The sequence below is a fragment of the Tenrec ecaudatus genome, chromosome 18 (genome assembly GCF_050624435.1).
Source record: "Tenrec ecaudatus isolate mTenEca1 chromosome 18, mTenEca1.hap1, whole genome shotgun sequence".
Taxonomy (NCBI): domain Eukaryota; kingdom Metazoa; phylum Chordata; class Mammalia; order Afrosoricida; family Tenrecidae; genus Tenrec; species Tenrec ecaudatus.
Genome location: NC_134547.1, coordinates 3,239,624 through 3,252,705, shown reverse-complemented (window position 1 = coordinate 3,252,705; position 13,082 = coordinate 3,239,624). Strand labels below are relative to the sequence as shown.

Sequence of the window (13,082 nt, the reverse complement as noted above, 5' to 3'; positions counted from 1 at the left end):
AGTTGAATGAGCCCTCAATAAAATGATTTAAAAAGAAAACTAAAGAAAGCAGTAAAAGGAGCCCACAGTCCCCAAAAGAGAGGAGATAATAAATGTGGGCAGAAAAAAAATGGAAAGAGAGGCAGAAGAATCAAATAACCCAAATAAGAAATGAGATGGGTAATAATAAAAAAAGAAATGAAATGGTGACATTACAGAATCAACAGAAATGAAAAGAATCATAAGAGAATACTATTTTAAAAAAAACCCTGTGCTTTAGCAAATTTGGAAACTTTGAGGAATGCATTACATACCTAAACTAACACAAACCGAGGTAGAAAGACTGACCATGCATAATAAAAGAAGATATTGAAGAGGTTAGAAACAAACAAACAAAATATTTCCGAGCAAAGAAAAGAGAGGATTACTCCCAGATTCATGGTACGTAATCAGAGGAACCTAATACCCAAGCCAGGCAAAGAGATCACACACAAAAGAAAATTATAGATTGGCGTCTCAGGAACACAGATACAAAAATTGTTAATAAGATTCTAGCCAATAGAATTCAGCAGCATAATAAAACCTATTACATCGTAACCAAGTGAAATTCATGCCAGGCACTCTTTAACAAGCTGGAAGTATTAATGAACAACAAATAAAACATGTTTGGATCAAAATAGCAAGCGGAATTGACACACTGTAGGAGTCAGTATCTATAGTACAGTCTCAGTAGCCAAAACAGCCTGGCTGCGTACGGTGACAGAGACAGGGACCCATGGAACAGAGAACTGAGAATCCAGGAGTCAGTCTGCCCACCTTTGGACAGCTGTTCTTTGATAGAATCAAAGTCCATTAAAAGGGGGTCAACGCGGTCTCTTTAACAAATGGTGCTGGTGAGAGCGGCTATCCATTTGCAGAAAAACGAAACCTGATCCAGGGCTCACACAATATACAAAGACACAAGATGGACCAAAGATCCAAGCCTAAAACCTAAGCCGATACAGAACATCAGCGAGAAAATAGGGCAAACTTGTTCAGTGCCATTAAGTCCGTTTCTACTCAGGGAACCTTTCCCCAACAGAAAATGCACAGTCCAGTCCTTTGTCCTCCTTATTAATTTTTGGCATAAATAGACTATCAAACACACCCAAGTTGCATTATGAAGCGTAGAGTGGTGGAGAATTATTGCTTAATGGGGTCGGAGTTTTTGTTTAGGGTGATGGAGGGTTTGGGAAGTCGATGATGACGGAAGCTGTACGGTATCGTGAATACAATCAGCGTGACTCCATTTATAGGAAATGCCCGGGATTGCGAAAACCTGAGACAGAGAGCAGATGAGTGGTTACCCAGTGCCGTTCTGACTCGCACAAGGTTTCCACCAGCGGGAATTGTCTCCAGGTGCTAGTTTTAGGGTTGGGAGAGAATGAGGAGATTAGAAGGTGAAGAAGAAAAAATTAGGAGGTGATAAGCTAGCTCAGCCAGGCAGGGTTCCTTTTTTGGTGCAGAGTGAATATGGATGTGATGGTTCTTAGCACTCTGTGAATGCACTAGGAAGCATTTCAAATGGACGGATGGTGTGAGATTTGGACCATGGATGCAATGAGACTCCTTGATAAGAACAATAAGACTCCTTGATAAGAAGTTTCACGGGACCCCCTGGGGCCTCGCTCCCACTCTTAGGTCCTGGGGGGACGGGGGCTTACCTGCGCTCTCTGTGTAGCAGGTCACAGAGGTAGACGGAGCCCTTATTCCATCCCACACGGCTGTGACGGTGGCCAGGTAGGACCGAGCCGGCTGGAAACCTGACAAGGGCACTGGACTCCCACAGGAATTGCTGTTCAGGAAGACCTGCCCATCCACCGTCAAGTGGAAGCACTTGTAGCCTCCGTTGGGGCAGGGCCAGGTCAGGGAGAGCCCATAACCACCAGAGGTGCTGACACAGGACGTGATGGTGACAGGGTCAGGAGCTGGGTGAAGGAAGTAAACAGACTCAGTGAGGAGTCATCTCGCGGGACCTCCCACCCACCTGTCCCGCCAAGCCTCTGAAAATGACCCTCCCAGCTCTCCTCCCCCAAACTACAACCCTTTGTAGTCTACTACTGGTCAAATGCCTTTCAAACTACAACTCCCACGAGGCCTTGGATCCCTGTGTCATGGTAACACATGAGGCCATTACCCCATGGCCTGATGGTGTTTGTAGTCCACTCCCAGGCATGCCTTCAATAAGCCCAGGTTATTTAAGGTCCAGCTCACCTGTGGATGCCTGCAGGCTCTGTATGGCACTGGAAACGTTGTTCATCTCGGCCCACACACTGAACTTGTACCGAGTCCCAGGCGTAAGGGCCGTCACGAGGTACCATGTGTCACTGGTCTTGCCTGTCTGATTGCTTGTATCTCTTTGGGGTTCATTCTCCCTCTGGAGCTGTTTGCCATCAGCCCACCGGATCCCGTACACGTAGCTCTGAGAGGAAATGTCTGTAGGGGCCTTCCAGCTCAGCCTGACCGAGTCATTGGTCTGAGTTGTGTTGTGCAGGTCGGTGACTTCATTGGGCGCTGAGAAGTGAGGATAGGCCATTGAAGGGAGATGCAGCCTCAATGATCTTCATACCTCAGCCCGCTGCCCTCCTCCCTCCTCTCGCAAAGCCTGAGATTCCTCGGTTAACCTATGGTTCTAGTTTCTCACGGGGGAGGTTGGAGCCCAGAACAAGAGTCCAGAAACCTAAGGACCAGGAACGCCTTATCCTCCTTCCCCAGCTCCATCCCCGGGGTCTCCTCCATCATCCTTCTCTACGTTATCTTTCCTGTGGGCAGCCAGGGGTGGGTCGTCTTCAGTGCCAGACACATCAAGTTTATTTTGAAACCTGGTTTTATGCAACATCAAGTTTCCCGATGGAATTTATTCTTCTGAGTCCACCTGGCCAAAGGTGAAAACACCCAGCTGCCATCCCTCTCTATGAATATGGTCGATATGGTCCTCGCATGTATGGACAGAGAGGCTGGGTCCTCTGGATTCATGGAGCCCAGCATGACACGTGGTTGACTATTACCCAGCTAGTGATATGCCGAGTCCTGAGAGGTAACAATGGGCACTTCGGGATGTTTTTGACCCAAAGGTCCCATTTTCCAAGGAGAGAATAGAAAGTGTTGGTTGCTAACACAGGCTGCTGAGAAACATACTCACTATTCTGAGCCCCAGTGAGGTCAAATAAGGTCCCCCGGGTGGAGAGCACTGTACATTTCCCAAGAGACCCCCCAAACTCTCCCAAAGCATTCCTTCCCCCATCACAACCGAACAGGGTCTGTCATGGACAGTGTCTCACCAGTGGCTTCAGCGAGAGTCCTGTTTTCACTGTTAACTCGGTTCCTCTCAGCCCACAGTGTGAAGATGTATTCAATCCCAGCATGCAATCCCTCAACTGTGACTCTGGTGTCTCGGGTGTGTTGTGTACTTGGTATGCCGTCCTGCCTCAAGCATTGGATCCAGTAGGTGTGGGCTGGTTGGACTGGTCCCAGGGGTGCTGTCCAGCTCAGGGTAATGGAGCTGTTGGTCCGATTCTGCATTGTGATGCTTGTCACTGAGTTGGGAACTAGTGGAAGGAGCAGAACATCAGGATCCCCATGTCCCCAATCAGCCAGCATAAAGGAGAGCCTCCTAATATAATTCTAACATGGAGAGACATACTATACTCATAGCAATGAGATCTAAAACACCGAGGTTCCAGGATGGCGGAATTCCTGGATTTATCTGGACTTCAGGGACAAGTCCTAAGGTCGCTATGACTTTTCTTTATGCACCCCAGACCTACTTTGTAAAAGATCTACAGATGTCTCACCTGTAGGTTCAACGATCATCTCGGTTGTACTGTTGACATCGTTCCTCCCAGCCCAGACAGTAAAGTTGTACAGAGTACCAGCCTGCAGCCCTTCCAGGGTGATACTGGTGTTTGCAGTGTTCTTAATCCCTGCTATGTTGTCCTCAGGCATCCACTGCACCCAGTAGATGTATGGTGCTTGGACTGGACCCTCTGGCTGTGTCCAGGTCAAGGTAATGGAGCTGTTGGTCCGATGTTGCCCTTTGAGGCTACTCACTGGGTTAGGAACTGGCAGAAGGAGCAGAGAATCATGGTTTCTTTCCACATCTCCAAGTATCTCACATCAATGGGGACACATTTTCTCTGAACATCCTGATCCATAAAGAGAAGCAATCCTACCAAAGGGACCTAACCCACTGAGCCTCAGTGGTACTGGGATCCTTGCACTTTGTCTGCTTTTCAGGGACAGTGACAAGTACTCCATAAAAGACCTAAGGATGTCTCACCTGTAGACGTCTCAACCATCTCAGTTGTACTGTTGACATTGTTCCGCTCAGCCCAGACTGTGAAGGTGTACAGGGTCCCAGCTTCCAGCCCTTCCAGGGTGAAATTGGTATCTGGGGTGACTGTATTTATATTTGCGTTGTTCTCACTAGTCCACTGAACCCAGTAGGTGTATGGTGGTTTGTCTGGGCCCTCCGGCTTTATCCATGTCCAGGTGATGGTGCTGTTGGTCCGATGATGCATTGTGAGATTGCTCACTGGGTTAGGAACTGGCAGAATGAACAGAAAATCATCACATCCAATTCCGCATTCCCAAATATCCAACATAAACAGGAGACACCTTTCCCCCTGTACTTCAGAGACAAGCTCAAGGTGCCAATGGCCAGGCTTCACCCGCCCCAGACGTGCTCCATAAAAGACCTAAGGATGTCTCACCTGTAGACGTCTCAACCATCTCAGTTGTACTGTTGACATTGTTCCGCTCAGCCCAGACTGTGAAGGTGTACAGGGTCCCAGCTTCCAGCCCTTCCAGGGTGAAATTGGTATCTGGGGTGACTCTATTTATATTTGCGTTGTTCTCACTAGTCCACTGAACCCAGTAGGTGTATGGTGGTTTGTCTGGGCCCTCCGGCTTTATCCATGTCCAGGTGATGGTGCTGTTGGTCCGATGATGCATTGTGAGATTGCTCACTGGGTTAGGAACTGGCAGAATGAACAGAAAATCATCACATCCAATTCCGCATTCCCAAATATCCAACATAAACAGGAGACACCTTTCCCCCTGTACTTCAGAGACAAGCTCAAGGTGCCAATGGCCAGGCTTCACCCGCCCCAGACGTGCTCCATAAAAGACCTAAGGATGTCTCACCTGTCGATGCCTCAACTGTCTCAGTTGTACTGTTGACATTGTTCCGCTCAGCCCAGACTGTGAAGGTGTACAGGGTCCCAGCTTCCAGCCCTTCCAGGGTGAAATTGGTATCTGGGGTGACTGTATTTATATTTGTGTTGTTCTCACTAGTCCACTGAACCCAGTAGGTGTATGGTGGTTTGTCTGGGCCCTCCGGCTTTATCCATGTCCAGGTGATGGTGCTGTTGGTCCGATGATGCATTGTGAGATTGCTCACTGGGTTAGGAACTGGCAGAATGAACAGAAAATCATCACATCCAATTCCGCATTCCCAAATATCCAACATAAACAGGAGACACCTTTCCCCCTGTACTTCAGAGACAAGCTCAAGGTGCCAATGGCCAGGCTTCACCCGCCCCAGACGTGCTCCATAAAAGACCTAAGGATGTCTCACCTGTCGATGCCTCAACCGTCTCAGTTGTACTGTTGACATTGTTCAGCTCAGCCCAGACTGTGAAGGTGTACAGGGTCCCAGCTTCCAGCCCTTCCAGAGTGATACTGGTATCTGGGGTGCTGGTTCTATTTGTGTTGTTCTCACTAACCCACTGCACCCAGTAGGTGTAGTTTTGTGGGTATTGAGCCTCCGGCTTTATCCATGTCCAGGTGATGGTGCTGTTGGTCCGATGATGCACTCTGAGATTGCTCACTGGGTTGGGGGCTGGCAGAAGGAGCAGAAAAGCATCAATTCCACATCCCCAAGCATCTCCTATAAACAGGGGACACTCTTCCCACTACAGCGTCCTGATACATAAAGAGAAGCACTCTTATCAATGGGACCCCAAACTCTCAGCTTCACTGGTTCTGAGATGCTTGGGGTTTGTCTGTAATTCCGAGACAATCCCAAGTCTCCAATGATCCCCCTTCTCCCATCCAATTGAAAAACCAAACTTCTTGCTGTCCAATCAATGCTGACTCATAGCATCCCCTTCTGGGTTTCTCAGACTGTAAATGGTCCTGGGAGTAGAAAGCCCAGTCTTCCTCGTGCAGACCTGCGGATGGCTTTGAACTGCTGACCTCAGATTAAGCAGCCCAACACCTCACCACTACGGTGCCAGGGCTCCTTCACCCACCCCCAGAAGTGACTTAAGGAGGTTTCACCTGTCCATGCGTCTTTCGACAAACTCTGACTGTAGGAGCCATTCTCCTGGACCCACACTGTGAAGTTGTACAAAGTCCCAGCATTCAAAGCATGCACGGTGATACTGGTATCTGAGGTGCTCTGGTTTCCATTGATGCCGTCCCCACTCTGCCAATGGACCCAGTAGGTGTAGTTGGTTTGATTTGAGGCCGGAGGTGCTGTCCAGGTCAAGGTGATGGAGCTGCTGGTTTGACCCACTATCGTGATGTTTTGCACCGGGTCTGGTTCTGGCAGAAGGAGCAGGATGTCAGGGTTTCATATCCACTCGTCCACAAGGGACAAAACAGTGTTCCTTTCCCTCCACAGCCTCGATATGAGGACAGACTTCCTACAAGGAGACCTGGCGAGGCCTGGACTCCACAGAGAATGTTCAGTGGCAGGACATGCAAGGTCCTCCCTCCCCCTGCTGTGGTGGTTATATACGCTGTTGTCAACTTGAGACTATTAAGAGTGAAGGGGTGGAGTGTAGCCTGTCAATCAGGTCACAGCTTGATGACCTCATTTGGAGGCACGAAGGAGAAAAATAGCTCTCTGGAGGTGGGACACACACACATTCCCCGAGAAACATTCCTGTTGACAAGCCACGTGGAGCTGCTCTAGAGCCTTGGAGATGGAGACCAGCGCCAGCACTGAGACACATCCACCACCACTGGCTCCACAAGACTTTCCACCCCCTGGCCTGTGATCTTCCTGCACTGGGCGTCATTGCATGGGTTGTGTGAGTCTGAAGAGGAATTTACAGACTGGTACTGGACATATGGGCTAATATCCGACTGATGGACTTGATCTGGACTGGGCTGGGATGTTTTCTTAATATACAATGACTCTTTATAGAAAACTCTTTCCTATACCCATATGAGTGTCTGTGAATTTGTTTCTCTCTAACCTACCCAGACTAACCCAGCTCCCACCCCCAGTGCACTGCACCCAGGAGCTCTAATTCGGCGGCTCAGCTCAGGTGACGGGGAACTGATGGTCAGGACCTGAGACGCTGGTGTCCCACTGGCTTGGAGTCTGACAAATGGGGGAGAAGGGTTCTCTGTGAGCAGGGTGGGACCAGGCACGGTTCCTTCAACTGAGGCTCACAGGCATGAAGTCCAGCCTGTGTTGTGGGCAGTGGAAGCAGGCAGAGACCACTCACCGGCTGCTCTGGCCCCTGTCCATACGCACAGGCCCTGGGGAGAGTCCAGAGAGGGAGGCGTCACACCCCGGAGCTCAGCTTCCTGCACCCAGGGGAGTTCCTTTGGTGGGTGGGGCGTGTTAGTGGTTCTCCCTGCTCCCCACTCCCATGAGTCACCCCTACCTGAGGGGGAGGAGGGATCCAAGTATGCTGCCTCCTCCCCCAGGGCTGGGCTCTGACAAAGGTCAACTCTGAGCATGGCAGAGGGTGGTGCTCGGGGACCTGCCATCTGGGGTTAGCGTGACCGATAGGGCCCAAGGATGAAGGTGTGAGTTCCCCTTCCTGAAATCAACAGGCCTGGAAGATTGAGGACAAACAGCACCCCATACACTGGGAAGGCGGCAAAGACTGGGGTCGGGAGCAGGGGCTGGATGCCTGCATCTGTTGGAGAAGACTCTGGAGGCCTGTCAGGTAAAAGGGGGCCATGGATCTGCTGTTCTGAATCTGAGGGGGGACGGGTTTGGGGGTGAGAACTTCCAGGTCCGAGGCAAAAGGGGGCTGGAGAACCATGATCCTGGGTCTGAGAGACTAGGGAGTTGCAGGCACCTGGATTCCTGGATTGAGGAAGGAGCTGGGTGTCAAGACTCTGGGGTCTGAGGGAGGACACTCTAGAGCCTTGGGCTCCTTGGTCATGGGGGCAAAGTCACTGGACGATTAGACTCCTGTAGTATGATGACAGGAAGCTGGGTCTGGAATCCTGGGCCTTTCCAGCAAACCAATATCTTGCCTGAAGCTCACATTTGCTCTCCAGTCAAATGATGGATCGAGTGTGGGTCTAAGTCTCTCCCACAAGCTCTCCCGCCCTAGACCCTTCTTCCTGCTCCCAGGTATCATCCATCTCTCCTTCCTCTCACAGAGAACCACAGACCAACCCCCTCCACACGCCCCACCTGCCCCAGACCCTGAGTCCCTGCCCCGTAAGGGGAGCACTCACCAGCAGCACCAGGGTCCCCCAGGCCTGGAGGCCCCCTCTGGCCACAGACATGTCCCCAGACACTGCACACGGACCTAGAGACCGCAGCACAGCACCTTCCACTGCCTGGACTTTCAACCCCTGAAGTTCCCCTTGCTCAGCCCATTGGTGGGGCCAGAGGCCAGGCCAGGAAAGGGGAGGAGGAGGAAGTAGAGACTTCAGGGCTGACAACTTCGGCCCAGCCCAGTCTGCCATCATCCTCCCTTGCCTCCGCTTCTCATGTCGACATGGGGGCCACTGCTGCTCTGGGGGCCCACAGGGTCTCCTGCTCAAGCCCACCGAGACCCCTCAGCCCTCAAACCACCTCACCCCGGAAAGCTCCTGCCCCCAGCAGCTGAAGTCAACGTTGCTGAGAGTAGACTCTGCCCCCTCCAGCGAGTTTGGTCCACAGTGCAGACCCCAGAAGGCCTGTGTGGCAGGGGAATCAAACAAGGCCCATTTGTTTTCCTGAAGTCTATGGGGGCAGTGTATGGGACTCCTATGGGGGCAGGTCTACTGTGTCCCGCGGGGTCAGTATGAGTCAGAATCCCCAGCCGTGAGGGTGGGTTTCAGGCGTGCCTGTAAAGGTCACTGTGAGTTAGAATTCAACCCAACAACCATCCTTTCCACCCCAGAGCTGGCACTTGGTTGGTGGTAATCCTATTTGAGTGAGGATTTTATTTGTGACAGTAGTCTGGCGGGGTTACCTGGTGCGGTAGTGGGATCCCTGGGGGCTGTTCACCCTCAAAATCAGCAGATGGAATCCCGAGCCGCTCATTGGGAGAAAGATGAGGCTTTCTCCTCTTAATCAGGAGTGATAGTCTTGGACACTGTCAGGGCCAGTTCGAGCCTGTCCACCAGGCGTTCTGGGTCGGAATGGACTCAGCGGCAGGGAGTCTCGGTGGCTGATTGAGACGCTGTCCGGGTGCTGTTCACTCGATGCTACCATATCCTTCTCCACTCCCAGCCATGCCATGTAGGACAGGTGGAAACACTGTGTGGGAGTAACATCATCCGGTGTCAACTTGAGACTATTAAGAGTGAAGGGGTGGAGTCTAGCCTGTCAATCAGGTCGCAGCTTGATGACCTCATTTGAAGGTGTTACGTCGATAAATAGCTCACTGGAGGCCTGCTCAATGCTTTCTGCTTCATTTTCCTGCTGACAAGCCACATGGAGCTACACTGATGGAACCAGAGTCCTGGAGCTGGAGGAGCCACGTGGAGACTCCTGCCAGCGCTGAGATGCTTCCACCACCACTGGATCCACAAGACTTTCCGCCCACTGGCCTGTGATCTTCCTGCATTCGGCATCGTTGCATGTACTGCGTGAGTCTGAAGGGGAATTTATAGACTTGTATCAGACATATGGGCTAATAGCAGACTTAGGACTTGATCTGGACTGGGCTGGGATGTTTTCTCAATATTTCAAAATATTCTCAATATTATAGAAAGCTTTCTCTTATACATGTGTGAGCGTCTATAAATTTGTTTCTCTAGTCTACTCAGACTCACACACTGCTTGGTCCTGTGCCATCCTTGCTGGGTGAGCCCATTGTTGCTGCCACTGTGCCAAACCACTGCACAGAGGGGCTTCCCCGCTCATGTTGAGCCTGCACTTTACCAAGCATGATACCCTTCTCCAGAGACCCATCCCTCCCGGTGACACAGCCAAAGCACTTGAGCCAAAGCCCTTCCACCCTCACTTCTGTTTTAAAAAATCATTGTATTGGGGGCTCATGCAATTCTTATCACAATCCAAGCATACATCCATTGTGGCAAGCACATTTGTACATTTATTGCCCTCATCTTTCTCAAAACATTTGTTTTCTACTTGAGCCCCTTGGTATCAGCTCCTAATTTTCCCCCTCCCTCACCATTCCTCCTCCCTCACGAACCCTTGATAATTTACAAATTATTATTTTGTCATATCTTGCCCTGTCCAACGTCTCCCTTTGCCCACTTTTCTGTTGTCCGTCCCCCAGGGAGGAGGTTCTATGTAGATCCTTGTAATCGGTTCCCCCTTTCCACTCAACCCTCCCTCCACCCTCCCGGTATTGCCACTCTCACCACTGGTCCTGAAGGGATCATCCGTCCTGGATTCCCTGTTTCCAGTTCTTATCTGTACCAGTGTACATCCTCTGGTCTAGCCAGATTTGTAAGGTAGAATTGGGATCATGAAAGTGGGGGGAGGGAGGGGAAGCATTTAGGAACTAAAGGAAAGCTGTATTTTTCATCGGTGCTACACTGCATCCTGACTGGCTCGTCTCCTCCCCGCGACCCTTCTGTAAGGGATGTTCAGTTGCCTCCAGATGGGCTTTGGTCCACCCTCAGTTTTAAGGAGCATTGTGACTATACTTCTGAGTCAGACTGGTTCCTCCTTCTGGCAATGCGTGAGATAATCAAGTTTCCCCCAACAGCATCATGAGAAGACCTCTCTTTTCCCTGGTTGTCCAAGCATACACGGGAGCTTCAAAAAGTTTGGGGGAAATCCTACTGACGTTGAGTACTATTTTTCCATTTCCTTTACATGTGTGTGTGTGTGTGTGTGTATACACACACATGCCTTTTTTAATTAAAAGATCATTTTATTGGAGGCTCTTACAGCTCTTATAACAATCCAGCCATCAATAGTATCAAGCCCATCTGACCGTATGTTGCCATCAATATTTTCTAAACGTTTACTTTCTATTGCGCCCTTAATATCAGATCCTCTTTTTTCCCTCCTTCCCTTTCCGTTTTGAAGTCCCTTTTGTGAGGCCGTGAAAAAGACCACACCTGGGGTCAGGGTCACCTTAGTCCTCAAGGCGCCCGTTTTGCTTTTTTAGCACCTTAAGGTCAATTGCAACCAACGTGCTCCATGCGACGAGTCCACTGACTTCTTGACTGCTGTTTCCGGGGGCACTGCCTGCGGATCCGGGTGCCATGAAATCCTGCATCCCAGCCACCGCTTCTGCATTTATCCTGACGCTGGTGAGTGGGGAGCTGTGAGGGCTTGTTCCCTCCACGTGGAGGTGAAGTCCCATCTGAAGGCGACGCTCTTGGATCTGTCAGTGTTTCCCTTTCTCTGTGCGCGCAAGGTGCACCGTCTGCGTGCCGCGCCCGCGTGCAATGCGGGTGCTGCGTCCTTCTGCAGAGAGCCCACCTCCTCAGGTCACGTGTTCAGCATCCAGGTTGGATATGTGTGGGGAAAGGATACCACCTTGAGACACACCTCTCCTGATTGCAAACACAGCGTTCCCTTGTTCGAGTCCAGTGGCTGCCTCTTGGCCAACAGGCAGTGAAGAGTTATTCAATCTCCACGCTTTTGCAATATTATTGACGGTTTATTAGGATCCACACAGTCTCTGCCGAGTCGATAAGACACTGATAAGCATCATGCTGGTATTCTCTGCTTTCAGCCAAAATCCATCTGATATCCGCAAGAGCATATCGCTCATTGCACGTTCTCTTCGGGACACGGCCTGAATGTCTGGCTGAGTTTTCTCCATGTCCTGCTGCGATCTCTATTGTGGAATGTCTTCAGCATCATGTTACCTGCGTGTGATGTTAATGCTGTTTCTTCATGACTTTTGTTGGGTTGCCTTTCTTTGGAATGGGCACCTATGTGTATCTCTTGCAGTGAGTTGACCAGGTAGCTGTCTCCCAATTTTCTTCACATAAACAAACGGGCACTACCAGCGTCGCATGCCACTGTTGACATATCTCAGTTGGTGTCCATTGGTTCATGCCAATGCCTTCCGTGACGCTCGGCCTGCTTCCCTCGGTCTCAGCAGCTCCTGGTCACCCACATGCTCCTGAACAGGTGGACGACCATCCCGCTCTGTTGGGTGCCATGCCCGTGTGCTCCTTCCATCGCCGTCCATTGCTTCTTGTGTAGTGCCGTTTCCTGCCCACAGAAATAGTCAGCGACGGAACTTGAGGCGCGATGTTTGTCCTTGCGTTTGTTCAGCTGGAGGAAGGCTGAGTCTGTGTGTCCCTTTTGGTTTTCGGCCTCTTCTATGAATGGCCTTTGTGTCCCCCGAATGTGTACAACCCACATCAGGAAGCTGTGCCAACAAACGCAACAGAGCATCCAGGGTGGTCGCCTCACTTCCAGACCCCTTCTGTGCCTGGTCCCACCCACGATGCGCTGAGAGCCATGCTGTTGGGAGGGGCCAGTCCCTGCAGAAGGACATCATGCCTTGTCAGGTCAATGGGGCAGCGAGAAAGAGGAAGGCTGTCCTCCACAAGATGCATTGACACATGACTGCCATGGTGGGCACAGATGTAGGGGCAATTGTGAGGATGCTGCAGGACCGTGTGGTGTGTACTTCTGTTCTTCATTGGGTCGCCATGAGTCAGAGTGGACCCCGGGGTACCTAACGCCCCCCCATCACGTGGTGGGAGTTTCAAAGACAGCATGGGGAGAAGCGTCACCGGGAGCAAGTCACTGCTCTCCAGGCCTCACTGACGTCGCCAAGAACACCTCGTTCTCTTAACGGGATTATATCCACAGGTCCGGGGTTAGGATTCAAACCGTGGTGGACAGAAAGGAATGAAGTGGTCGTGGAATGTTGAGGCCCCCTGGTCTCTTGAGGGCTGCAACTCAATCCATCCTAGAGAGGGGGGTG

General features: G+C 51.0%; 1 protein-coding gene across 1 annotated transcript in view; it reads right to left on the bottom strand.

Annotated features, from left to right (window-relative positions):
- The window catches only part of PTPRH (protein tyrosine phosphatase receptor type H), a 28,165-nt gene extending 19,660 nt beyond the window's left edge, over positions 1–8,505 (bottom strand). Inside the window, exons 1-11 of the mRNA XM_075537819.1 lie at positions 8,455–8,505; positions 7,482–7,515; positions 6,331–6,567; positions 5,597–5,860; positions 5,164–5,430; positions 4,731–4,997; positions 4,298–4,564; positions 3,813–4,079; positions 3,300–3,566; positions 2,233–2,532; positions 1,683–1,946 (exon numbers count right to left, since the gene is read on the bottom strand). Of these exons, the coding sequence (XP_075393934.1) occupies positions 1,683–1,946; positions 2,233–2,532; positions 3,300–3,566; positions 3,813–4,079; positions 4,298–4,564; positions 4,731–4,997; positions 5,164–5,430; positions 5,597–5,860; positions 6,331–6,567; positions 7,482–7,515; positions 8,455–8,505 (2,485 nt within the window). The remainder of the gene's footprint in view (positions 1–1,682; positions 1,947–2,232; positions 2,533–3,299; positions 3,567–3,812; positions 4,080–4,297; positions 4,565–4,730; positions 4,998–5,163; positions 5,431–5,596; positions 5,861–6,330; positions 6,568–7,481; positions 7,516–8,454) is intronic.
- Positions 8,506–13,082: the final 4,577 nt, after the last annotated feature.